Below are 25534 nucleotides of genomic sequence, written 5' to 3'. Positions count from 1 at the left end.
AACATTCAGTTAAGTACTACATAACCAGTAGGGGCTGTGGCACTCTGCATGACAGGAAAGGCATTCCAGACTCACACCAAAACATCATTTTTCTTTCTTCAGACTAACTCAGTTTCTGAAGCACCTAGATTTATTTAACACCAGGGAAAGGGTACACATCTACGCCTGAAGTTAGAAAAATTCTAATATGAGCCAGTCAACAAACTCTACTGAATACAGCCTAAAGAAAGCTCTTCAACACTGCTTGACATATACCTGTGTCATTCCAACTATGGGCAAGGAATATATATTCTGTCTCAGTGATGTAACACTGTTCTGTTTCTCTGTCTCATTCTCTGGCTGTTTTGCTTATTCTGCAGCAGCAGTTGAGAATGTTTTAAAGTATAAAAATTAAAATGAAACCACTTCCACAGTAACATGACGTTATTTATATATTTTGATTTAAGGATACTACAAAATTCTACATGTAAAAAGCCCACCACCACTTCAATTTGCAGGAACTGACAAAAGTCCTTTTACCGTTACCCTAAAAAACACAAGCAGGCAGTCTCACAAAGTAGAAGGCACATGGTCAAGTAAAACACCCAGGCTAGCTTTTGTTTGGAGTAGTTTAGCCCTACACTTGGGATCTAAATGATATAAAGTTCATCTTCAGTGACAAGTTTCCTCTGTCACTTTGTAGACACGCAGCTAAACACCTGAATGCTCACAGCTGCTAAGCAGCCAACAAAGTCTCACCAAGACTCTGTATCCAAACTGAATATTGTACCTTTTGAGAAAACTTGGTCCTGTATACATATTATCATAGCAAAGCTTAAGTGAAATTTTCTGGCATGCTGCAACATATGGAAAGCTCCAATTTAACTATGGTCTTGGGGTATGCCACAGATATACAAGCTTGAATCCTATCTGAGAAGATGTTTAGTGGAAGCTTAAATCATTGACTCTGAAGTTTTTAAACCCCCTGATTTCATAGCATGTGACAATACATCTCTGTGAAGCAAAATCAAAATGTAGAAAGCCTCAATTTGTTTTGACTGTATTTCCACCAGCAATTTTTTTTATCTGCTCAGATCATGCCTGGAGAATAAACAAAATCCCAATATGCTCAGACCAGGCTGTGAAATGCAAACTTCTATCTGATATAAAATTCCAAATTTTGAAAACAAAAAGAGCTATAGGTTGGAAAATCTGGCACAATAGTAATGCAGTGATTTAAACATATGTCTCCTGGATGAGAGGAGAAGGAAGAGGCTAACAGGGATGTAAGCTCTCAGTGTGCCATGGATTTTGGATTACTCAGCAAAACCATTCTGTGGCCACACAGTGCCCTTCCCATAATTCAGCTGCATTGGGTGTACTTAAACACTTATGAAACTTAAAAACTTATGAAAGGAAGTTAGTTCTTTTCATACTCTACAGTCTCTTGCTTATCCCCTTCTTGTCCAGCTCTGCTGAAAAATTCCAGGATGCATCAAAGGTTTTTCCTGGTCAGGTGAAAAACACACAGCACATTGCCTTCACCTATAAAATTCAGTAGAGTACTGAGAAAGTTCTCAGGTCAGTCTGGCAGTACCGATCCTGTTACACTTTATTTCTTTCCCTGCCTGCCTTTTAACTATATGTCTTTAGAAAAGTTTTTAAAGGAAAGGACACTTATAGCATCACTTACTCATAGACAGATAGCTGACGAATAATTTTATTTCTCAGCTTCCTAAATATGTAACTGTTCTACAGCCCTGTAGCACGATTTCTACCTTAACAGGTTCAAAATACAGATGTAATTCACCAGTTCTTTCAGTATTCTGGAATGGGAATTATTAATTCCCTTTGATTTTTCAAAGATAAGCTCATTTGATGTCGCTTTCACTGTAGTTGTGGTTATTTCTGTTTTACTACCACTTCAATATCTGTCTTCCATTTACCACCATGCTAACATATACCTCTTTATTAGAAAATGAGGGAAAGCACCAAGTCATATCTAAGGTTATGTTTAATATCCATCCTCATAAGATAGCAGCTCTATTTCTTCCCCCTTTTTCTGTCCCTATTACATAGCTGAAGAGTGTTTTGCTATTTTTAATTTTTTTCTGTAAAGCCCATATTGGTTTGGCTTTGGAAAGTCACACTTTATCTCCAAAACTCTTGGCCTCTGAGCCATAGTGCTGCTCAGACAACTGGGAGGGGAAGGGTGCAAGGGGACAAGGTGTCTTTTGCAGATTCCTGATGGTGTTGCAAACAAACACTTCATTATAGAGTCACATCCTACGATTTTTTCTCTCTTTTGATGTTCAGATTTCAGCAGTGTTAGCATTATTAATTTTAAAGAAATTTAGACTTTATTTCTATATTTGAAACTGCAAGTCTCCCTTACTCGCCATTTGACTCAGTTACAGCATTTTGCTCTTTCGTGGAAAACAAAACAAAACAAAAAACACTTAGCAGCTTTATTTCCCCAAGAAACATAAAAAGAAGTTATCTGTGATCACTCTCTTGAAAGTTATTCAGTTATCAGTCTTCCATAATGTCCTTATTGTCAACTGAGAAATTCTAAAAAGTCCGAAATATCCCCATAAAAAACAGAACACTGTAACACATCTTGTTAATACATTACCCACTTGATAAAGACTCTCATTTACCACATGAAAACATCTATGATGGTTACTAATAGGCTGCGCTCTCCAATATCCATTTAAGTAATTTAAATCTCCCACAATGGATAACATTTACATAGATTTCTGGAACGACTACTCTTCCCTTCTCACAACAGGACTCCAGCAATCCATTACAGCAGCCCAGTGCTAGCCCAAAGAAATGACCTTAGCACACCTTCTAAAAAATTAGTTTTTAAACACATATATCCCACTTTTTCAAGTCAACATATCATTAATACTTAGTAGTATACCAAAAGGTGTCTAGTTTGAATTCTCTTTTCTCAGCAGCACACAATATTCAAGCCCCTATTTCCAGTCGTGATCTCACGTGAGGTTCTGCACAGACTCTTCTACTTTACTTTTCTTGCACAGGTTTTTGGCCAGTCTGTATCCAATGTTTCACCTTTTTCCTTAGGGGCATGACTCAGCCACTGAACAATCCTAGCAGCAATGTGCCATTGACACTTTACTTTCTCAGCAGCTTAGAGTTTTCTTCGATAACCAAATTATTATTAACATTTCCATATCCACTGTTCTATCCTCATTTTCCCCATTTTACTCCTTGTGTGCTAATTTTATATATACATGTATCCTTATAGAGAGAGAGATAGATATCTCTTTAAAGTCTTTCTTCCAGATATGTCAGCACCAGCCTGAGACCAGTTTCTCAGTTAGACAAGAAGAGCACATGTTTAGATGTCTCTTTCATCCAGCTGCAGAGTAATGGCTGATGCTTCAAAACACATCCCTTGTAGCGTTACAAGTTATGTGCTGATCACCACTGCTCCATCATGCATCCAATCTCTTATCCCACTGGAACATAAAGGAAATTTCTGAACATCTTAAAGACACACTAAATCAAAGCAGAAACACATCTACCACTGACCTAATGTACCTTACTTCTTCCGAATGCCACTGACCTAATGTTCTTTGCTCCTTTCATGCATGCTGTATGATCAGTAGACTTTTTCCTAAAGGAAAATCTCCAGTGTAGTTCTGATAAAAGACCAGGTTATCGAGGAAGTTAAATAACGAGGCCAGCATTACATTCACAGCAATGAGCATTACATTTCCTCAGGTAAACATGGATTAATATAACGGGGTATGGCTTCCCTTAAACCCTATCTAAATCTATTCCGATTATATTATACTGAAACTTTGGAGAAAGAATTACTCAGGTACAGCCTTCCCTGCAGGCAAACATGTTGTGAGAGAAGGCCTGGCTATCTTTTTAGCTTATTATCCAGATGAATTGGACAGTACTGTGGAAGTTTGAAGGGCAATTATTTCCTTCATAAGAACACAGAAAAACATGTTACTCCTCAAACTCAATCTGCTATATTCCCAGAGAAATACAGCCCTGGACTGCATCTTATTACCAAGACAATTACAAATCTCTAAGTATGATTTCATTATATATCTTTGGCATAAACTCTGGCATAGTTAGAAGGCTACCTACCAAAAGGCTTTCTAGAAGATACAGACCCTAGAAAAAACAAAGGGCAAATGCATAAAGTTATGCATTGCACTTAACATCTCTTGACTGCAGACATCCCTTGCCTTCCATGTAAACCCACTTCCATGGATGCAAACCAGAGACAAATTGATATGGTTTAAGTGACTATAGCCATAAACCTTCATGAGAGTGCTTATTGTCAAGAAAGACAGAAGAAAGTTTATGTCAAATTTGTGATGAACCAATCACAAACAACTGTAAACATATCTGAGCCACTTCAGAAAAAATAATGTAGGAAAAGAGAAGTCCTAACCTGAGTTCAGTATGATAGATCTGTAGTTTTGTTCTAGTAGTACATCATACCTATGCCACTGATGAACTCCTAGCTCTGCATTTTCCCATCGACAGGGCAAAAGGATTAGAATGAGAAGGAATTTGCCCAATTTTAACACAGCTATTTATGACCATAAGAATCATAAATCCTCCCAGCACAACCAGTAGTTAACACTCCATGTAGGGTTTTGAGTTATGAGTGGCAAAGGAAGAAAGACAAGAAAAAAGACTGTTTCAAAAGTCAAAGGACGTAAAACTTCCAGGAAGCAGGTAGTACATCAGTTGATGTATCCTATGTGTCAGACAGTTGAGGAAGGGTAGACACAGCCTTTCACCCATGGGATAAATCAAAGGTAACTAATACACTGAAACTGTGCCTCAAAATAATAACAGGTTAAAAAAAGAGACAATATTATGAGATGCTAGTTAAAAAGGGGCAGAGAAAATATTCACATGCTTTAAAGTTGGTCCTGGGCAACAATTTGGATTCAGAACAAAAGCAGGCAAACTCTGATTTAGCATGTAATTAAGAAATCCTCTCTGAATTATGCAACTTTCATTCACTTCTTCAGAAGATATGAGAACACTGCAATCACTTGCCAAGTTTGATCCCAACTTGCCATGGGGCAAATGGAGACCCTAAACTGTCATATTCTATTTAAATCATATGTAGGCTAAAGTGAGTGCGATTGCTCGATATATTAAATTACTACTAGTATGTTGATAACTCCTCATGAACAATCTATGGTTTTGAATTATTTATTGAGGAGAAAGTAGCTTTTGAAGTGAACATTATTTCTCTCTCAGAGCTAATGCTTGAATATGATAAAAATAGTTGCCAAGAGAAAAAGGAAATTAAAAAGATAGTTCCCAGATTTTACCTTACTTCTTCAAGAATTTCTTCTCTCTGTGAAGTCTATATGCTAAAATAATGTTCACATTAAAAAATAACACAAAAAAAAAACCACCAAAAAACCCCCAAAACTGTGGGATAGCCTGTGTCAGGAAATGTCTTGCAACAAATCAAGGTACATATACATTCAGCAATCGCAATCAATAGCATTCCTACACTATTCCCACGGCTTTGTGCTTCCTTGCTTTTAGAGTCCAGTATTGCTCGTAGAAATGCACCTTCAAGGGAGCAACAGAGCAGCCTTCCTCTGGCCTCAAGAGCAGTACATCATAGAATCAAAGAGCTTTGGGTTGTACTGCAGATGAAGGACACCTAACAGAGCATGAAGTGACAGCAGGACAGGGAGAACGACCCAACTGTCCCACTGGTTCTTCAAGTTCTCAGACACATTTTTCAAAGACTTGTCCTCTCAAAAGGAGACTTCACAGGTTTTTGAGGATGGGGAGGCAAAAGCACAGATGAAGCAGTGGCAGACTCTCACATAGTAAAATAAATCCAGTGTCACTCATAATCCATTATAACCAAATAGCACTTCTTTGGTCAAAGAGGTATTCTCACAATAAAGTACATCTTGACTGACAATGGCAATAATCGAACCCAAAACAATTACTTGAAATCAACACAAATAATCCTTCTGTCTTCCATTTTCCTTCCCTAAGGTTGTTATTCATGAAGAATTCTTCAAAGAATGATTTATGACATGACATTAGAAGACATATTTTTATGATATTTCTAATGTTTATTTATTTGCAAATACTTTATACACATTAAGCATGAATAAAAATATTTTATAAATTTTCTGTGAACAGATGTGAATTTTGAGTTTCTTCTTATTTCAAGGTTATTCTTCAGTTTTCAAGGTGCCAAAGTTAATTTCTTTAATAACCAATCCTTTGTGCCTACTGATTAGAAATATCCAAAACAATTTGCTATTTAAATCATATGTCATTGCTTCTGATCGTTGATTGGATGAGTAATGAAATTAAGTAAGACCCATATGAATTGTGAATATTACTACTGAATATGTAATTAGGTTTTGATTAATATTCTGGCACTCAGGCTTAAAATACACCTTTCATAAGTATTTGCACTAATAAAGCTCAAGCTCAAAAAATCAGTACAAGTCATTAATACAGTCAACCGAATCCATAAGTGAACTTCAAAAGAATACTTGCAAGGGTTTTTTATGGTGATAGTTATGAACAGTGTCCTTTTAAGTTGGACTCCTATATTAGTGCTGGCTGTCAAATAAAGCTACTGGCCATCTTTCCTCCTTAGGTGCTGGTATAAAATTAAAAACTAGGGATATAGGTTTTGCTGAGCTATTGAAAACATCCTGTGTTACTACATGTTGATCGTTGAAACGGCAATTGTTTCAAAGCTCAATGAATCATTTTATGGAAATCTAAAATTCTTTAAGACATACTATTACATTAAAAAAATTGAAATACTACCTTTTTTATCCTAATACACTTCTATTTCCTACTTGGAGCATCTATTAGGAACATTTTTTATGTCATTACTGAAATATACTTAATTTTGCTGATAGTCAAAATTCTCAAAATGTTCTTCCTATACAATACCTTCTGCACTTCAAAGAAAGCAAACCAGTACCTGATATTTAACAAACAGAAAGGTATGGACATATAATTTCTTTTTTCTTCTTTTTTTTTTTTTTTGTTATATAAGTCTCTCATTTGTAAAACACCATACAAATTATTGATAACAACTCCTTAACATGAATTCTGAAGCAGTATGGTATTCCACAAGCCTGTCACGTTAAAAGATGCTAGACCTGTAGAAAAATTCTGGCTCTTATCACAGAACAGGTTGACTTCTTTGTGAGAATGCACACATCATGTGATAAAGATATGGGCACTGTGAGAATAGATAGTCTCAAGACGAAGGACTCAGTCGAGGTCTGGAATTGATTTTGGGATGAGTTAGGAAAGGTACCTGCTCAAAAATACTCCTCTATTTTGAACATGCTCTTAAACCACAACTAGCAGCAACTCCTCATTACTTTTATTACAGAATATCCTGAAACCTGCACATAATGTCATTCTCCTGCTGTGCTATGAAGTTTTCAAAGGAACAGAAAGAAAACCTTGTTCCAAACAGCTTGCCACCTTACCAACAAAGGTGAGGTTGGACGTTGTTAAACACCTGCTCCACAAAAAATCACAGGTTGGTTGTGAGGCCAGAATTCTTTCTCTACAGGGGCTATACTTTTACACTGATGAGTGCAAAGCACCCACAAAGTCACAAAATTCTCTGTCTACATGACAGCATATGAGTTCATGTTCAAACTGACAAGGGAATGAGTCCATTTCAACTAGAGCCTTTTCAGCTTCTGGACTTATATGCTCTGCTTCTCCAAACACACCAGCAGGCTCTACAAGGGGCTGAGTCAGCCTCTTCAGAGATGAACTTAAGGACTGTAGGTGGCATGACTTGTTTTGCACCCTTTGCTAGTTTTCTCAGCAGCCTTCTTGATTTAGTCTGACCATGCAGAGAACACTCCCAATAACTCATTATTTCTCTACTCAATTGGATTATTAATGGAATAGCTGTGCTGCAGAAGTGACGCAAACAGAATGAAGACAGGTTATAGAAAAATGTACATCTCCAAAATCTTGGTTTTGATATACATAGCAAAATAATGAACAGCATACTTAAGGGCCAAACACGGCCCTTAGTTCAGTAAGGTAATTTTCATCCTCTCTTATCATGAGTTCTTAATTCACCTGTGTGGTAAAAATTGCTAACAAATAGTTGTTGCCTGTAAGTGCAAGCCCTCCTTTAGACACATACATTAACACACTATTGTAAAAGTTCAAAGCCATTATTATTGAGTTCTCTCAGCCACATTAATTATCCTCTGCACTGTATTTGGCTTCACTTGGGTAAATCCATAATTACCCAGTCTTTACTTACAGAACATCTTTGTTTAATATACTATGAACTCTGTTTACATTTATGTTTTTTCCAAGAATTTTGTGTTGAATCTAGTTTCCACCATTACTACTGGAAATGTTTCTACCCTCAGCCTATCTGTCTGTTGTCACCCATACCAGTAATTGGTTTTGAAGCTGAAATGTTCAGTGTTTGTAAGCTTTGGGTTGAAGTTGGTTCTAGTGCCTGCACTTTGTTTAGAAAAATTCCCAACTCTTGTTACTTAAGCCATTTTCTTTCTCATGGCATGCTGGATCCAGATTATAAAGCATACTAACAAATAAGGAAAACAGCACAAGGGAAAAGATGATGAGCTAACTTGAAGCAGCAAAATAAGTAGGTAAAGGAAATGGGGTAAAGGGCAGAAATTTTTTAAGCTGTATAGCACATTAGGGTTGCAATAAGCATAAATCCTTGTGGAAAGAAATCCTTAAGATATTACAATCTTTCTTTAAAAGCCCAGTAATATCCGTTATAGAGAGATGTTCATATTTTCAGCATGCTTAACTTAAAACTTGTTTTGACAGAAACTGATAATTGGTTTTGAATTGTTTTTAGCTAGATGAATTTCCTTCTGTCTCAATGTATATTACAGAGATTAAGCTTCATAATATCCATATAACAACTAGATTGTAAATATGTACTAAATAACAAAAAAGTAACATCTTCAGAAGCATACACTGCTTTTGAACTGCCAAACTGAGCCATTTTAAATCCTCTTTTCCTGATTGGAAAAAGAAAAAAAAAAAAAGAAAAAAGATAACGAGCTCCACTCCAATTAAAACAAAAGGGAGGTGCAGTTCTTCATTTCTGAAACTCAGACCAAAGGCAACCAAAAGACAACTAAAATTATCCATATTGAAAAGTAGGGCTACACTTGCTGTGAAACTAGCAGCGAGTTGGGAAACAAGAAACCGGGACATGAAGATAGGGTTCTATTTCATCCACAACACTGCTTCTTATGTTGAGAAAAATCAACTACAAAAATGTTATCAGGAAATAAACTCAGAGCAAGAACCAGGAACTATAGCCATTTTTAAATTGCAATTTTTAAATTACTATTTATTCACTTTTGCAACAGACAACAGAGCAGAAGTGTGAAACAACTATGGATGGACACATCAAAAACAGGGAAAAATTATGAAAAAATTAATAAACCAATCCTTCAGCTAATTCAGTTTATCTAGAGCCACTCCCATAAGCTAAGCAGGCATTTTCATATGGATCTGTATTACGGTGTTTGTGGTTATACTATACATGAAGGATGAATGTTTGTAAACAGAAATACTGGTGGTGTACTTTTAGGATGAGAGAGACACAGTTAAAAGGTCGTAAAAGGTGGAAAAAAATTATTTAGGCAGTAAAGAGAAACCTGTATTTGGTCCTGTTAGATGTCCCTAAGTATTAGGTCTTCCTCTCTGGCCTCACATTTCATAACAGTGTTATGTCACAGCTCCAGCAGGAAGGGCAGGAAAATGTCCCCATCTAGCCTCACCTAGGCATCACTGCAGAAACCACTCAGGGAGACAAGATCTGATCCCTCATAGCTGGAAAGGGCAGTGGACTGAGATCTCCTAAAACCTGAGCAAACACTCTAATCTCAAGGGACATTTCTCCAGTACTATAAAACAAAGCAGAGTCAGCAATATTTGTCAGGGATGTAAGCTCATCATTGCTCATAAAGCAGGTATAAACAATGCTTGCCAACTGAATCCACTAAGGGATTTTGGTGACACTGCAGCCTAGCATCTGGTTTGCAATGGGCTTAAATAAGAAAGAGGAACTCAGCTGTATGTGCTGGGGGGGTTCTGGACACAGCCAAAATGCAAACCTGTATGAAACTTTCAAGTTGAATATTATGGTCCATTATGTTTAAGTTCCTTAAGAAACTTCACACAGAATCACAGAACTACAGAATAACAGAATGGTTGGAGTTGGAAGGGACCTCTGGAGACCATGCAGTCCAAGCCCCCTGCAAAAACAAGTTCATCTCCAGGATCATGTTCAGGCATGCTTTAAATAATTTCAGAGAAGGAAACTCCACAATCTCTCTGGGCAGGTTGTTCCAGTGCTCTGTCACCCTCACAGTAAAAAAACCTTCCTAACAAGTCTGTTGAGTCCAATTTTCTAGGTCATGTTTTCAGGTCTATATGCCTGAAGAGTAACTTAATTCTGCTTTGCAGATCTAAGTCCTATTTTAGATCTGGCTCACAGAAAGATTTCCGTATAAAGTGAACATATAAAGATTAGGGTTGAAGAAAAATAAGAAGATACACAACTCCACCTATACTCTTCTTTTACATAGAAACCCAGCACATTCATAATGACAAAGCTTATTTTTCCACACAAGCAAATGGTGAAAATATCAGCACAGTGGCTTTCTGTTGCTTTCCATGCATGTATAGATCCCTCTATAGATAGCTGAAGGCTAGTGCTTGATACTTAAAGGTGCTTTCCTTGGACCTACCAGAAGTAATCTACCGATCCTATGCACTATACATGGAAAAACACCACTCAAAGAAATTGCCAGGATCCTAGAAAAAATTAGATGTTTACATGAGAACATCCCATTAAAGTGGGTAAAGTGGAAAACTGCGGCAATGTTAACCTTCATTCTTAAGGGTAGAAATCAATCTGATACAGAATAGCTGAGAGAAATAAGGAAAACTGTCCTTCCATCTCTAGGTTAATTCACTTTTTATTCGCCATAAAACATCTGCATCTTTTCTCGAAAGCAGCTGGTACCATCCTTGCTACATTAGTCTTGTCTAAGTCACACCTTCCAATTTTAGACAAACAAAAAGTAGCTACTTTAGCTGTCACATCACTGGCTGCCAAACTTCCTTTGACAACACCCCACAAAACAGTCACGCTCCACAAGCTCCAACTCAAGCCATCAAACAATTTGTAACTGATAGCATTAACCACCCCCACTGATTATCTCTGCCAATCATAAAGATTTATATGGCTTGCCATACAAGTCTTATACCACGAACATGCTTAACAGCGCAAGCTTGTCGTCAAAGGAAAAGTAATGAAAATAATAACATAATATAGCAATTATTTTATCTTGGGAGAAAAAATACATTACAACCCGTTTCAGCCATTCAGGCACGTAAACAGAATGAGAAGGAGAGTGATAACAAACCACTTCAGCACTCAGAGCCTATGGGGAGATGATAATTTATGTTATGGTTGCCAGAAAATTCAGGTAAAATCTCTTGGAAAAATATATACCCAAGATTTATTATTTTTTAATTCTAAAAGGTATGAAAAGATGCTTCAGAGCACTCTCTTCACTGTCAGCTGGTGCCACACTGATACCTTACATTTGTATTTATCATTGTTCAGATAATTACTTACTGTAATCAGAATTTATCTAGCATTTTCTCTGTGTATCTAACATATTTTGCTGTGAGTTTGCCCAGACGTACAAAACTTCTGTTTTCCTGCCTCCTTCTACAATTTCTCAAGCAGTCACTTAGAAAATTATTCAAATAATCCCTCTTTGGTCAATGGTGAAAGGAAAATAAACTGGAGTTAGGTACATAGTTTGGAGGGTTAACTGGCATTCCTATGCCTTTTCAGAACCTGCTTCCTTTTCTAAATGCTCAATCAATTTTCCCTCATGTTCTCTTTTATATTAGCCTCCTTTCATTTTAAAAATCAAGCAAATCGAAACAGTTCTTTTTATAGCCTGTTTGCCACTTCCACTCCTATATGTCCACTTGACACAATGTATACAACTGGCAGCTGTGCTAAAATGGACAAAAATGGCATCACCTTGTAAATATACTTTAGTAACCACAAATTTCCACTTGAAATGCAAGTAAAAGAGCTATTGATTTTGTCTGTGCTTGATAAATTCCTTCCAAACAACCTGTTTACTGAAAATGTAAGTCACCATTGTGATTTATCTGCCTTACATTAAAAGCTACTTAATTGGAACAGAGAGACAGAAGAACGAGGTAATACTGTTATAAGTGACATAGGTATTGATTTTATTTTAATTTTACTAGAACTTTTGTATCTTCGTGGTCAAGTCAGTCCTTATGGACAAATATTAAGGACTCAGCAGCTGACAAGGAGAGTACTCTTCTGAACAACGTAAACTGTGATGTAAATAGCCTGAAGAGTGAAACAGGATAACTGAGGCTATAGATGATGATGTCACATTTTTTTCCTTTCTCACAGGAGATGTGGATATGTAAAATGACCAGCAATAAATACTTTCCCCGATGTATGTAATAGANAAACAAACAAAAAAAAAAAAACCCACACCAAACCAAAACCAAAAAATAACCAACACACTGATTTGGTTGCAACTTTACAATATATAGAAACAACTTATAATGTGAAGCATTTCTCTGAATTCATGGCATGTTTATTCATTATGGTATTGTATATTCATTCCTGCATAGTATCGGAGGACTCTTGAATAATAAGTACACATGGTGACATGAAATCCTCTGAAATACAATCCCTTAAAATCATACAGATTTTCCACTTTTTTGGAAAAAATCCAAATATAAATCCTTCTCATACATAAGTTTCTAGAAAGCATTCTGTGCATAAAATATTAGTTTTCCTACTAGACCTATTGAGCAATCAGAAATTTTAGTGCTTAAGCAGTCCTTTGAAAATCTGAAAACTTATGTAACTGATAAATATTCTCCACAGAGAGAATGCTTGTTAATTATTAAAGCACAGTATCTTTCTTCTAAAGTACATCAGCATCTTTTACACATATCTAAGGTTATTAGAATAAACTGAATACCAAATCTGATTTGTATGCAGACTTGTAAGAGATTTTTAAGAACATAGTAAATCTTCACTTTTGTGTTTCCAAAAAAAAAAATGAAAGGCACAGATTTCATCTGCATACCACTGTCTTCAGAAAAAGAAGAAAAAAAAAACCCAAACCATTTTGAATATTTATTCTGCTGAATATATTAGCACAACTTTAAATATGGTCAGGTCACTCACAGGGTGGGCTGCCCCTTCTAATCCTGCTGAGAAGGAGAAAAAAAGAAAACTTTAATTGCTATTTCTGGGAGCCCATCACCTTCCTGAGACCTAAAGATACAGCAAGCAAAATAGTTAGCCAGTAGGACTTTAACTCAAGCACTGCAGTAACTCAGTAAAAGAAATATGGTATTGCTGAGTGGTAGCATTTCGCTACACTAAGAGACAGATGGGGAGGATATGCAATAATCTTGTCTAGGAGATGGCTATGATTCATAAATTTGGACTCCATGTGACAAATTATCTGACAGATTTCAAAACAGTGAGAAAAACTGGTGTCAGATCGAGATATTATCACATCTTAGTGTGAAGTCCAATGGCAGCTGGAATGATTGACCACATAACTACACTGAACTCCTACACTACTACTGAACAAAAGTGTCAAAACTACTATGCAGAGCAAAACCAAATGAACTTATTTAAGTCTGGAGTCGAGCTAAGACTGATGATGTTTTTCTTAATTGAACTACCTTGCTCCCAGTTCCATCTTAGGGGTCCAGTCATGTTTAATAATGAGCACCTGAGGAAGCTGTAAGGATTTCTCATATACAGGGCAGTATACAGAGCAGGCACCATTTCCCCTTTTTTTTTTTTTTCCTGATTCTAAAAGCATAAAGTTATTCAATAGGTGAAGCTTATGAGCACAGGCAATGAAATTTCTTTGGCAGATGACCCAGACCTGTGAAAAATGCTTCCGCAGGGCAGCAGAGAAACTGCAACTCACCCTGGTCTTAGAATCCAGCATCGCCTCTACAACCTTGCTCCAGCTATTTTTTCTTCCAAAAAAGAATCAGGAAGGTGAAGCAAGATAATGGTTTCTTATTAATTCACATAAGCAGATATAGCTAAACCAGGCAACTAGACCCACTTTGGAACAGGCACTTGCCCTGGAAAATAGCACCTGGAAGGGCCAGCAGTTAACTTGGTGTCTCCTCCTTCTTCAGGTGGATTCCCACACAGCTAGGAAATCTCAAAACCCCCACTCTGTTGAGAGGGATATACTTAATCATCTCAGTATTATTTCAGCTATCCAGAAATAATTTTAAAGGGTAATTTCTAGTCCTCCTCTTTCCAATGATTCACCTTTCCTCTGGCCTTGTTGGCTACAGAAACTTGACAGTTCCCTTTCAGGCACTTCGACTGCAGCCTTTCAGACAAAATGACAGACACTGTGGGAACTTCCAAGCACCAAGGCAAACTGCTCACACCACCCAGCTTCAAGGCACAATAATTGTCTCTGGGAGCTACTTCTTGCTTTCCAGACACCACAAGCTGGGCACCAGCAGCCCTCCAGTCTCCTCCCCTTGTCCACCAAATTTCCTACAACCCACACCCCTCCCCAGGGCTGGGTCTCAGGACCCCTTTAGCCAGCTTCAGGAGCATGGCTATCTGATCCTGCCAGCCCAAAGAAACCTCAGCCAGAGAAATTTTTTTTTAAGGAAATGAACCAGCTTCGCAGACACCAAGTGAATGCTATTATCTCTTGCATCCAGTCACCAAGTCCTGCTATCCTCTTCAAAATCTGAAAGCCATGGCTAAGCCTGGGAAGCTTAGTGAATCAAAGGGATGCTCAAGGGCAGTGGTTACATACTCTCATGCCAGCTCAAAGGGCAATAGTTTATCTGAATTGTACTGGCCCATATTCCTCTACATAGTCCTTATAGACTATAAATTAAAGCACCTGCTTTCATTTTTTCCTTTCAGTGGAATACAAAGACCCCATGCATTACATCTTCCTTGAACTCCCAAGTCTACTGACAGTAAGCCAGTTCTCTCACAGCACATGCCTGGGAGAACAGGGCTCCATAGTGTGGCTTCCATACCCATGTATTGATAAACAGTAGAAGTACTGTTAAAGAAATGGGTCTGTATCTATCTCTGAAGAAAAAAATTCCATCAATGATCATATTTTAACATGAAATTAGCTGCCAACAAAGGCCTAGCAGCTGCACTTTGCTGTGGCAAGCAGGTCCTCAGGGGCTTCACTGGTATTTTAACAGGACAGTTTTATCAGGAAGTCTGTGAATATCCAGCCCCCAGAGAAAAAAGAAAATCAAATGTTTATCCTTCAGAAAAGAGGAATCCAATATTCTAAATTTTGTGGGGAAAAGAAAAAAGCTATACTGATTTCAAAAGAAAAAAAATTACTTTTTTTTTTTTTTTTTTTAGAACTGACTGGCAGCTTAGCTGCTCCTGGAGCTCCCCTTCTTTATACTCTAGAAATAAAAACTGTTTTAGTAATTTTAGATTGCCTATTTCCAGCATTGTTCCATGCCACATTAAAGATCTCATTCATTTCCCATTAGCACATTCTAGTTAAAATTAACACATAATCATTTTAAATTATCTGTCTTTCAGTATATATGTAAACAAAAAATTAATCTCAAAGGAAAAGCTTTGAAATTATTAAAAGTCATCCTGACAGAACTAATTACTAAAACCACATTTTTACAGGTTTGGATTGTTTTTTGTTTGTTTGTTTGTTTTTAATTTAATGCAAAAACATTAAGAATGTTGGTATTGGCAGCTGTGCCCCCCATTCCTCAGGATAGCTTCCTTAAAGAAGCAGTTGACACAGTTCCCCTAAAAATCTTTGGTAATGGGATGTTTTTAATAGGAGACAAAAGACAACAAACACCACATAAAAACAGAATGAGCACCAATTTCAGTATCTTGAGAATCAGGAACCAGCAAACTTTCTCCTCATTCCCTGATATCCTTGCCCTTACACAAAACCAATGAACTCTGATACTAGGGTTCCTAGTATGACAGGCATTTCTCTGTCATTTTTGCCTGTAGGAAATTCAATGCAATAAGTAACAAAAAACTTAAATGCAGACACAGGGGAGTTTTAACCAGGGTCAGAAGAAAAAGAGAAGGGGAAAAACTGAAAGCTAAGAGAAAACACAGTGAGAGGCACAGAACAAAGGGTAACATGGGTTTTGTCGACTGGGTGGATGGTGACCCCAGTGCGTGTGCACTTGTGGTGCTCACACAGCCAGCCCGGTCTGTTCAGCTGCATCAAAGAAGGAGTTAGTCTCCAAACACAGGCAACTGGAAAACACTTCAGATACTCCTTCCACCTAAATAGCTTGAACTATTTACTCAAGCCATTGCCAGTGTTACACTGCAGAGAAAAAGTTCTGGACTACTAAGTGTTCAAATAGACACTCTATTTTCCAGAAAATTTCCACAGATCATGTTAGCTCTGATGCCATGCTTATGTACAGAGTTTCTCAGGTTTGATGTGACCTCTCCTCTTTGGTGCTGATGTGTCTCCTAAGGCTCTCCCTTATCAGGAATATATGTGGGGAATTAAAATGAAGTCACTTTAATAAATTATGAAGTGCTGATATGCAACACTGCATACAACCTACCATACAATCTGTATGTTTGTGGAAAACTGCAAATAAATACTAAAAAGTTACTGACAGATGAACAACTCTATGTCTCTCTTTCACTGGGGAAAAAAAAGGTGTAACAGGCTAAACCATAAATAATGTCCTAACTTGCCTCATCAGTCTAATATTCTGGTAGTCTTACATTGCTGCACATAAAACACAAATAAAAGCTACATATGATCAAAAGAGACTCAGCTAGCTTTAAATATAGAGGAATAGGTGCTCTTCCAAGGAGAAAATTGGATTTTAAAAAAGACTGTGCTTTATCAAAAAGCTAGCAGCTAGAGAGCTCTAAATCCCAGACACCTCATCTGACAGAAGTGCTGCACAGTATAAGATCCTATCCTGCTCCACCCACAGCCCTCCCTGCTCTTTGTGTTCTCCACATGACACCAGACCTTGTAAAACTTTCTTCTGTGTTGCTCAGCATGACCCACAGTTTTGTCTTCTATATGGGTCAGTATCAACATGAATTTCTACACACAATTTGAGCCATTGTACCTACTTTTCTGTCTCTGCAGGTTAGAGACTAAACATTACATAAAAACCATCTCATCACAAAGTCCTAAATTTAACTTGTGTTAACTTGTGTTCAGCTGTGGAGGTACCCAATAAAGGAGCATGAGACCAATCAAGATCCAAAGCAAAGCATCACTTTTTGTTGAAAATTCTGGTTCCCTCTCAAGTAGTGTCATAGTTCATATTGAGCACACCTGTAACTTTGGATTAGTTTCACAAGTTTAGAAAATTCCATTTGTCACAATGAACAAAATACTCAGGTAAGATAGTTACGGCATCCTAAGGTCTTTGGTCAACTATCTAGCAGCACTTGGACTCGATGCTTAAGGGCCACGAGCAGAACTTAGTGGTACCTGATACTGCATTAATACAGAGCAAAAGCCAGTCTTTGTTCAAAAGGATGAGACAGATGTTAAAAACTTCAGCCTTAGAACTTTCGAGTAACAACAAATTAAACTCTCTAATGAAATAATTGAGAATCCTCTGTTTCCAAAACAGAAGGATGACAGAATTTCTTTTCATCTCTCGGACAAGAAACCCCAAAGGTATTTTCAGCTGTTACTTTAGTGCATTTGCCCCACTGCATGACCTTCTTCGACACTGCATCTGTCTTCTAAAATTTTATGTGAAAGTTTTAGCTCTTTATACACTATGCCTTCTGAACCCTGCAATTTTCAGGAAGCACTAAATGTATTTGAAGAGCATTCGGTTTCCATATGAATCTTTCCTGGAAATTTGATCAAATCAAAGGAAAAGTTTACTTTTGAAAACTATGATGTCATCTCCTTTTGCAGTAAGTGCCTTCCACAACCTACTTCAGCACATCCTTCCCACAACGCAGTTACGTCTTTTGTGGATGGTTTTGAGAACTGCTACTCAAAAGTTTGATTTAGAAGACATTCTTTTAATACATCACATATATAGAAAACGGATATGCATAACAAGGAGATGACTGCTCTCAGCATATGTGTACATCTCGAAAACCAGCATCGGGGTGTTACCAGAAAGTAACTCTGCACTGTCAGTGAAGTTGCCAGCCAGCTGGCGGCAACGGTGTCCTGGCCACATGTTAGGACACCAGGAGATGAGCATTATTACGGGGGTACGGCACCTTTCCCCTACCGGTTCTTTTATTTTACGAGCCCCCGGCGCAAGTTTCCCAGGAGGTTCAGGGCACTTGGCGCTGTGCGGACGGGAGGCAGCCGGGAGCCTCCCGGGGCGGCGGCCGCCCGTGCGGCACAGGGCGCTCAGGGACCCGGCGGGGCTCCCCTCGGCGGGGTAGGAGACGCCGCGCCCGGTGCCGCTCACAGCCCTGGCGGGGGTCTGGCCGCCCCGAGCCCCCCGACGGCCCGGTGGGTCCCGAAGAGGGACCCGGAGGTGGAGCAGGCGGCGCTCGCCGGGCGCGGTCCCGCACGCGGCCAGGAGCGCTCCCCCGTGGCGAGGGGCTCAGGCCCCGGCCCCCGCACCGCCCTCGCCCAGCTCCTCACCTCCAGACCTGCCCCAGCTGCAGGATGTGGACGAGGGACTGCAGGAGCCAGATGCAGAAGGCGCAGGTCGCGGAGCGGCCGCCGCCGGCGCGGGGACCGGCGGCGCCGCTGCCGGCGGCGTTGCTACTGCTGTTGCTGCTGCTGTTGGTGGCGTTGCCCTTGCTGGCGGTGGACGCCTGTCGCTGCGGCGTGCTGGGGCGAGCGGCGTCGATGTCCGCGGCCGCGGAGCCGCTGCTCACCAGCAGCTTGCTCTCGGCGGCGGGGCAGTGCCCGGCGGCGGCGGCGGTGGCGGCGCTGTCCTCGGTGCTGAAGTCGTGCGCGAACCAGCGAAAGCTGAAGACCTGCACAGAGAGGGAGCCCAGCAGCACGAAGAATAGGGTGAGCCCGAACCACCAGCGCTGGCCCCGCAGGTAGTAGTCGACCGCCAGCCAGATGTCGGTGCCCACGTCCGCAAAGTACACGGCCAGGGCGGCCAGGATCCAGAGGCAGTCCCACAGCGAGTAGCGCCGCTGCTCCCTGCCCAGCCGCAAGCACAAGGAGGACGAGCCCCCGCCCGAGCCCCGGGAGCCCCCGCCGCCGCCCCCTCCGCCGTCTCCTCCTCTGCCGCCGCCGCCGCCGCAGCAGCAGCAGCACCGGGAGCCGCCGCCCGAGCCGTCCCTGCCGCCGCCGCTGCTGCAGCACCCGCCCCCGGGCGCCTCGTCGTCGTCGCTGCCGCCGCCCGGCCCGGAGCCCGCGGGCAGCCCCGGGGCCAGCGCCTGCACGGAGCCCGAGTGCTCGGAGTTCTGCAGCGGCGTGAACGCCACCTCGCCGCCCTTCTTCATCTTCCGCCGCCCGTCCGACTTCGCGGCCATGATGCCTCCCTCAGCCCCGCCGGAGAGCGAGAGGGAGCAGCGAGCGCTCCTTTATCCCGCGCCTCCTCCTGCTCCTCCTCCTCCGCCTCCTGACTCCTGCCTCCCGCCCTCCGCCGCCGCGGACCCGCCGCTCCCCGCGTCCCCTATCCCCGCTCCGCGCAGGGCTCCGCGCCCGCGGGCGGCTCCTCCGCGGCGGCCGCGTCCGCAGCGCCGCCTGTCTGCGGGGAGCCGCGCTCAGCCCGCCCGCCCCGCCGCCGCCTCCGCGGGGGCCGGCGGTGCCGGGGCCGCCGCCGCGCTCCGCTCGAGCCGGGAGCAGGCAGGGCTGCGCTGCCCGGAGCAGCGCATCCCGCACCCGCCTCCCCGCCCGCCTCCGCCCGCACCCGCCGCCGCCACCACCCAGCTGACTGACGCCGGGAAAGAGGATGACCTCATCCCTCTTCCCTCGCTGCCGCCGCCCCCCGCCCGGCACCGGCACCGGCACTGGCGCAGGGGCGGGGAAGGGGGCGCTCGGCGGCCGGGAGGGGAGGGCTCGGCGCTGTCCCGAGGGTGCGGAGCACGGCCCTGCGGCGGCGGGGGAAAGCAGTCGCTCTACCGCCTGGCTCGGGGAGGTGGGCGCGGCGGCAGCAAGGGAGCGGGGCGGTGAGGGAGTGGGGCGGGGTGGGGTGTGGCCGGCACCCCCCGGGGCCGGGGCCGGGGCCGCTGGAACAGGAGGTCGAGACGCTGCCGCCGGCTCTGCTGCCGATCCCCGGTGTCCTAGGAGCAGTGTGGGTTGCGTCTGCCCCGCCGGCGCGGGGTGGAGTGGCGGGACGCGGGTGGATGCGGACGGGGCGACCAGGAGAGCTGTCCCGCCACCCCGGACTTCTCGCTGCGAGCGGGGATCCTCGAACCGAGGAAAGCCGCCGCCACCGCCACCCCGAGGCGGTGACTGGGGGCCGGCCCCGGCAGCGATGCCCAGCCGTGACTACCGGCCGACGGAGCGGGAGCCACCGCCACACCGCGTGGCCGCGCTGAGCCCCCGGCCCGGCGAGTCCCGCTGAGCCTCCCGCCGCTGTCCCGGCCGTCCCGTAGGAAGCGCCGCCGCCGCTCCCTAACTTTGTGAAACGCGGGTGCGAGGTGCAGCTCTCGCATTGTGCCGTGACTCACGCTGCCTCAGAGGCGTTCGGGGGAAGGTGAGGAGACACCGTTTTATTCCGCCACCTGGAGAAATCGTGTTTTAGGCGTAAAATTCACTAGGCGAACTCACGATGCCTTTCACCGTTCCCCGCCCCTTTCCCCGCAGCCGCGGCTGCACACGGAGCGCGGCCGCTCCTCACACACAGCTCACCCAGCGAGTTTCGGGAGCAGAACCGGACCCACTGGCACTTCCCAACTCGGACGGCGAGCGGCCGAGGCCAGGAGCGGCCGTCCCGGGCGGACCCGGCGGCCGCTTACCGTCGGGGAGCACAGACCCCCCCCGGGCGGTCCGCGGCTGCCGTCGCCCGCGGAGCCCGGCGAGGGATGCAAGTGTACGGTGGCTACCCGCTCACGGCAGGCCACCAGCCTCCTGCCTCTGGGAGTCACACAGGTGTCATAGGGCTTGGACTGCCGGCGGGATGGGGAGGCATTTGCCGCCCACCCTTGGCCCTTCTGCCCTCTCTGTCCTCCTGCAATCTCTATCTCTAACCCTACGGGATGAGCAACTAACTGACCTCTTCACTTTTTTTTTTTTTTTTTTTTTTTTTTTTTTTTAAAACCTCTGGAATATTTTATAAGCATGCTTTCTCCCTTCTTAAAATAGAGCAGTGAGAGAGTTCCACCACGTTGGTGAAATATCTTAATAGGAATGGCAGTGAGACTGTGATAGGGCAGTGTTACGTTAAGCTATGTGACTAAATATAGTCCCTCTAAGTTCATTAATTAAACAGAAGAAGTCATATGGACAGCTGAAAAATCTGTCTTCTAACTCTTAAATGTACGTAGTAAGTATAAAATTGCCTTTAGGAAATTAGCTTTTACTGATATATACCCCACATTTCAGGAAAAGACTGCAGCATGCATTACAGTATTATTCAAAGAGTGCTGAGCACACAAAAATCAAATTTGGGAGGATGAAGACCATACACGAAACTAATTTGGTGAGCTATTTTGCATGTTATCACACAGGAGTCTTTAACTACATTGTCACGTAGTGGTTCTCAAATAATACACATTTGCTGTCCAATCTCTGTTACAATAGTATAACTTAATTCCTTTTGGAACCCCATGTTTTATTCTCGCTACAATCCATATGATCTTTCTTGCCTTAGACTTGTAATGCAAATCACTTCTTTCTCAAGATATCTTTTCATAATTTGGTCAGCAGCTACATATAATACAGTACATTCATTTAAGGTCCCTTTCAACCCAAACTATTCTTTGATTCCTTCTATGATTCCAGGACCACCTTGTCCGCAGAGAAGGTGCTTAATAACAAAGCTAATTTAGCAGTAAGTTTATGGCTTATATATATGAACAAGTTTTCAGCATTATTCTGTTTCATAGAATGGTTTGAGTTTGAAGGGACCTAAAAGATAACACGGTTCCAATCCACTGCCAAGGGCAGGGACACCTTCCACTTCACCAGGTTGTTCAAAGCCCCATCCAGCCTGACCTTGGACACTTCCAGGGTTGGGGCATGCACAACTTCTGTTCCAGTGTCTCACCATCCTCACAGTAAACAATTCTTTTCCTAACATGTAATCTAAACCTGCCCTCTGTCAGTTCAAAGCCATTACCTCTTACCCTATCACTACATGCCCTTGCAAAAAGTCCCTCTCCAGCTTTCTTCTTGGCCCCTTCAGGTACTGGAAGGTGTTATACAGTATCCCCAGAGCTTAAAGTTACATCTTTAATAAAATGATATAGTGTGCACTTTAAGTTACTTTAATTGAGTCTTTTTGACATATGCAGGTCTAAAAGATGCCACAAATTTGTAATGGAAGTTATAGTGTGATACATGGGTGAGAGTGAGAGAACAACTGTGCTCCTAGAACTGAAGTCCTAACCTAAATTGCTTGGGCTGAAGGTGGGGTAAGAGAGTTGCTCAAAGGTGTCAGATTTAAGATGGATAGAATAAAATGGAGAAGATTGAGGTTCAACTTCCTAAAAGGGCAGAAGGTGCCTTTGAGCAATGCAGTAGAAATTTAAGAACTCCACTGCTTTCCAGATTGGAGGAGGTAACTGCTGGGGCCAAGTGTCCTGACATCCTCTCCTCCCTGCTCCTTATGTGGGGCAAATTTTCTGGTATGTTTGCCCTGAACCACTTCACTAAAGGGTAAAGTTTGACAAAACTAATTGATCCATCTTCCAGGAAGACTCCAATTCATCACAGTGGGTTCAGACCTGTAAACCTGAAAGGTATTCAGTTTGCCAGATATTTCTCTGTGGTGGAGAGATTTTTACACATCCCTTTCTATATTTTTCTGTTCCCTCACCACCTCCCCTCCCCTCCTTGGATTCAGCTACTGTTGCATTTGAGAGGTAAATAATATTTCCCACTCATTTTCATGTTAACAATAACTGTCTGTTAAATGAAGACAGTGCATTAGATGAACACTTAAATTAAAGGCTGTTTGATACTCGGTAAGAGGAATGTCTTCTGTTTTGTTTTCTCACTTTAAAGATAACAAATAAAAAAGCATCCCATATAATAATAATAATAATAGAACCAGATTTCCTCTTTTTTAAGCTGGCATAACTTCTTTGGAGCTGTATCAAGGCCAGAAGAGTTTGTATATACACAGTGTACAAAGCAGCATGCATTCAGCTAGCCAATGTTGGCACTAAATCTCAGAAATTATTAATTACAAAATATAATTGAAGGGCAAAAGTGAGATTACATCATGCGTATTTCCTAAACCAAGTACAGAAAAAAAGGTATATTTAGTTCTCATGTGAAGGTAATTTTTATCTGAATGAGATTTTATTCTTGGCTTCCTTTTTCTCCAACTTTCTTTAAAGAAAACATTTTTATGGGTATCACTGCTTTTGTTCTGGGTTACAACTGCTGTTTCCGTTTTTTGCCCCTTACAATATCTTATAATCTATGTCTACTTTAGGAGTACTTTTTGTCTGTGTCTTTTTGTTTTTTTTCACTGTAGACCATTATCAACTGAAACCTAAATGTCCAGGAAATAAGTTTCTGGGTTCCAATCCTCTTATCTTTACTCAAAAGTATTTTTTAGCTCTTCACATTCCTAATATGTTTTTCCAAGTCTTCTTTAGCTATATTGTACAAACTGCCCTTTCAAAATACACTCAAGCTCTTGCTTGCATATCTCTCATTTTGCATTAGAATATAGGTATACTGTACAGGTCTACTAATTTTTTGCATACATTCATTCCAAATGATTCCAAAATCTATTTTCTTTTGCTTGGCAGTACTTTTGGCAATTGTCGTTTAGCACTTGATGTTTCTGCGTTTTCTTCTAGTTCAGAGTAACTGAAGCATTAGAATGAGCTTGCTGTACTGGATTTGACACATTATGGAACCATTCTGGCACAAAAGCCTAGCTTTCTTACTGTCAGTCCCTTGGGGAGTAGTTCTGTGTCATGAAGGAGCTGTGCATAACCCTACTGTCCTGGGATGCAATGGGCTTGCAATGGGCCAGTCTCTCCTGCTGAACAAAGCTCCTGAGCAGCCCCTCTTAGAAATATATGAAGTCCTAAGCCATAAAGAGTTATCTGGAGATGTCTTCCAGAAGATCTGGTGAATCTGCTAGAAGATTTCCTTCCTTCTTTCCTTCTTTCCTTCCTCCCTTCCTTCCTTTCTTCCTTCCTTCCTCCCTCCCTTCCTTCCCTCCTTCTCCCCTCCCCTCCCCTTCCCTCCCCTCTCTTCCCCATGAACATTTGTTTTCTCATTCATTCAGACAGAGTCTCTCTGCTATGTCTTCTATAAATCTGGCTTTAACTAGTTTTCCATGTTAAAACAGTGCCCTCAGGAACACACGCACATTAAATCAATTTCTCAGGAGCACCAAGTAAGAGCAATTCTCCAAAATGTTTGGGGGTTTTAGGTGTTTTCAATAGATTCATGTTTAAACTGTACATGCATGTGTCAGTGGAAGTTGTACTGTAGGCTGTATGTTTAATATTTATGCACTGAAGTACTTAATTGCCTTTTTGCCCAACTAGCTTCGTTCACGACAGGCACATGCCACTGCATGCTCTGATAACAGAGATACTCCACTGCAAAGGAAGAATGCATTTCCATTCAATGAAGCCTATATTTCAGCAAATTAACATAAGCACAAATCAGAAATACATTGGTAAATTGGTATGCTGTTTAGAAAATTAATATTAAAATACTATATATTTTTGAAACATAACAAGTATAAACAGCTACTGCTTGCTTGCTTTAGCTTAAGAATATTTTATTTATATGTCTACAAGTAGATTTGCAAAGAAACATTTTTCAAACTAGGTACTTACTTTTAAAATTGAAAAAGAAGGTTGAATCAAGTGTGTAGATATGTTAGCCTACTTTTGCAACTGCAAATATTACCCTGGAATATTCCCTGGTTTCTGAAATTACTTTGCTTTATAACATCCTGATATGTGTATTTGGTACAACTAAATCCCTTTTCTTTGGCCTTAATTTTCATGTGAAAATGCCAATGCATATGCACCCACCACATGAGATCAGGAAAGAAAGAGACACACTGTAGTGCAGTTCTTAGGTGCACACCTAAATTTAAGAAGACTGTAAATCAAAGTAGTGGGACTGATTATACGCTTATGGTTTAGGCATATACTTACATTTTAGGCACATACTTAAACTTCATGGAGAATTGGGGCCCTGGTTTCTTTTATTATATTTCCAGAATGTCTAAACATTAGAAACATGTAAATACATTCAACTGCACATTCTAGATCAATAGATAGATAGACAGACAGATAGCTAGATAAACAGGTTCCAGGTTT

General features: G+C 41.6%; 1 protein-coding gene across 1 annotated transcript in view; it reads right to left on the bottom strand.

Annotated features, from left to right (window-relative positions):
- Nucleotides 1–19684, bottom strand: part of XKR4 (XK related 4) — a 216178-nt gene extending 196494 nt beyond the window's left edge. The window contains exon 1 of the mRNA XM_027889536.1: nucleotides 18744–19684. Within this exon, the coding sequence (XP_027745337.1) occupies nucleotides 18744–19594 (851 nt within the window). The 5' untranslated portion in view covers nucleotides 19595–19684. The remainder of the gene's footprint in view (nucleotides 1–18743) is intronic.
- Nucleotides 19685–25534: the final 5850 nt, after the last annotated feature.

Source organism: Empidonax traillii, unplaced genomic scaffold, assembly GCF_003031625.1.
Source record: "Empidonax traillii isolate 1590-97213 ecotype Southwest subspecies unplaced genomic scaffold, ASM303162v1 scaffold264:size1143063, whole genome shotgun sequence".
Classification (NCBI taxonomy): domain Eukaryota; kingdom Metazoa; phylum Chordata; class Aves; order Passeriformes; family Tyrannidae; genus Empidonax; species Empidonax traillii.
Note: the sequence above shows the minus strand (reverse complement) of the source record. Positions and strands in the feature narration are given on the sequence as shown.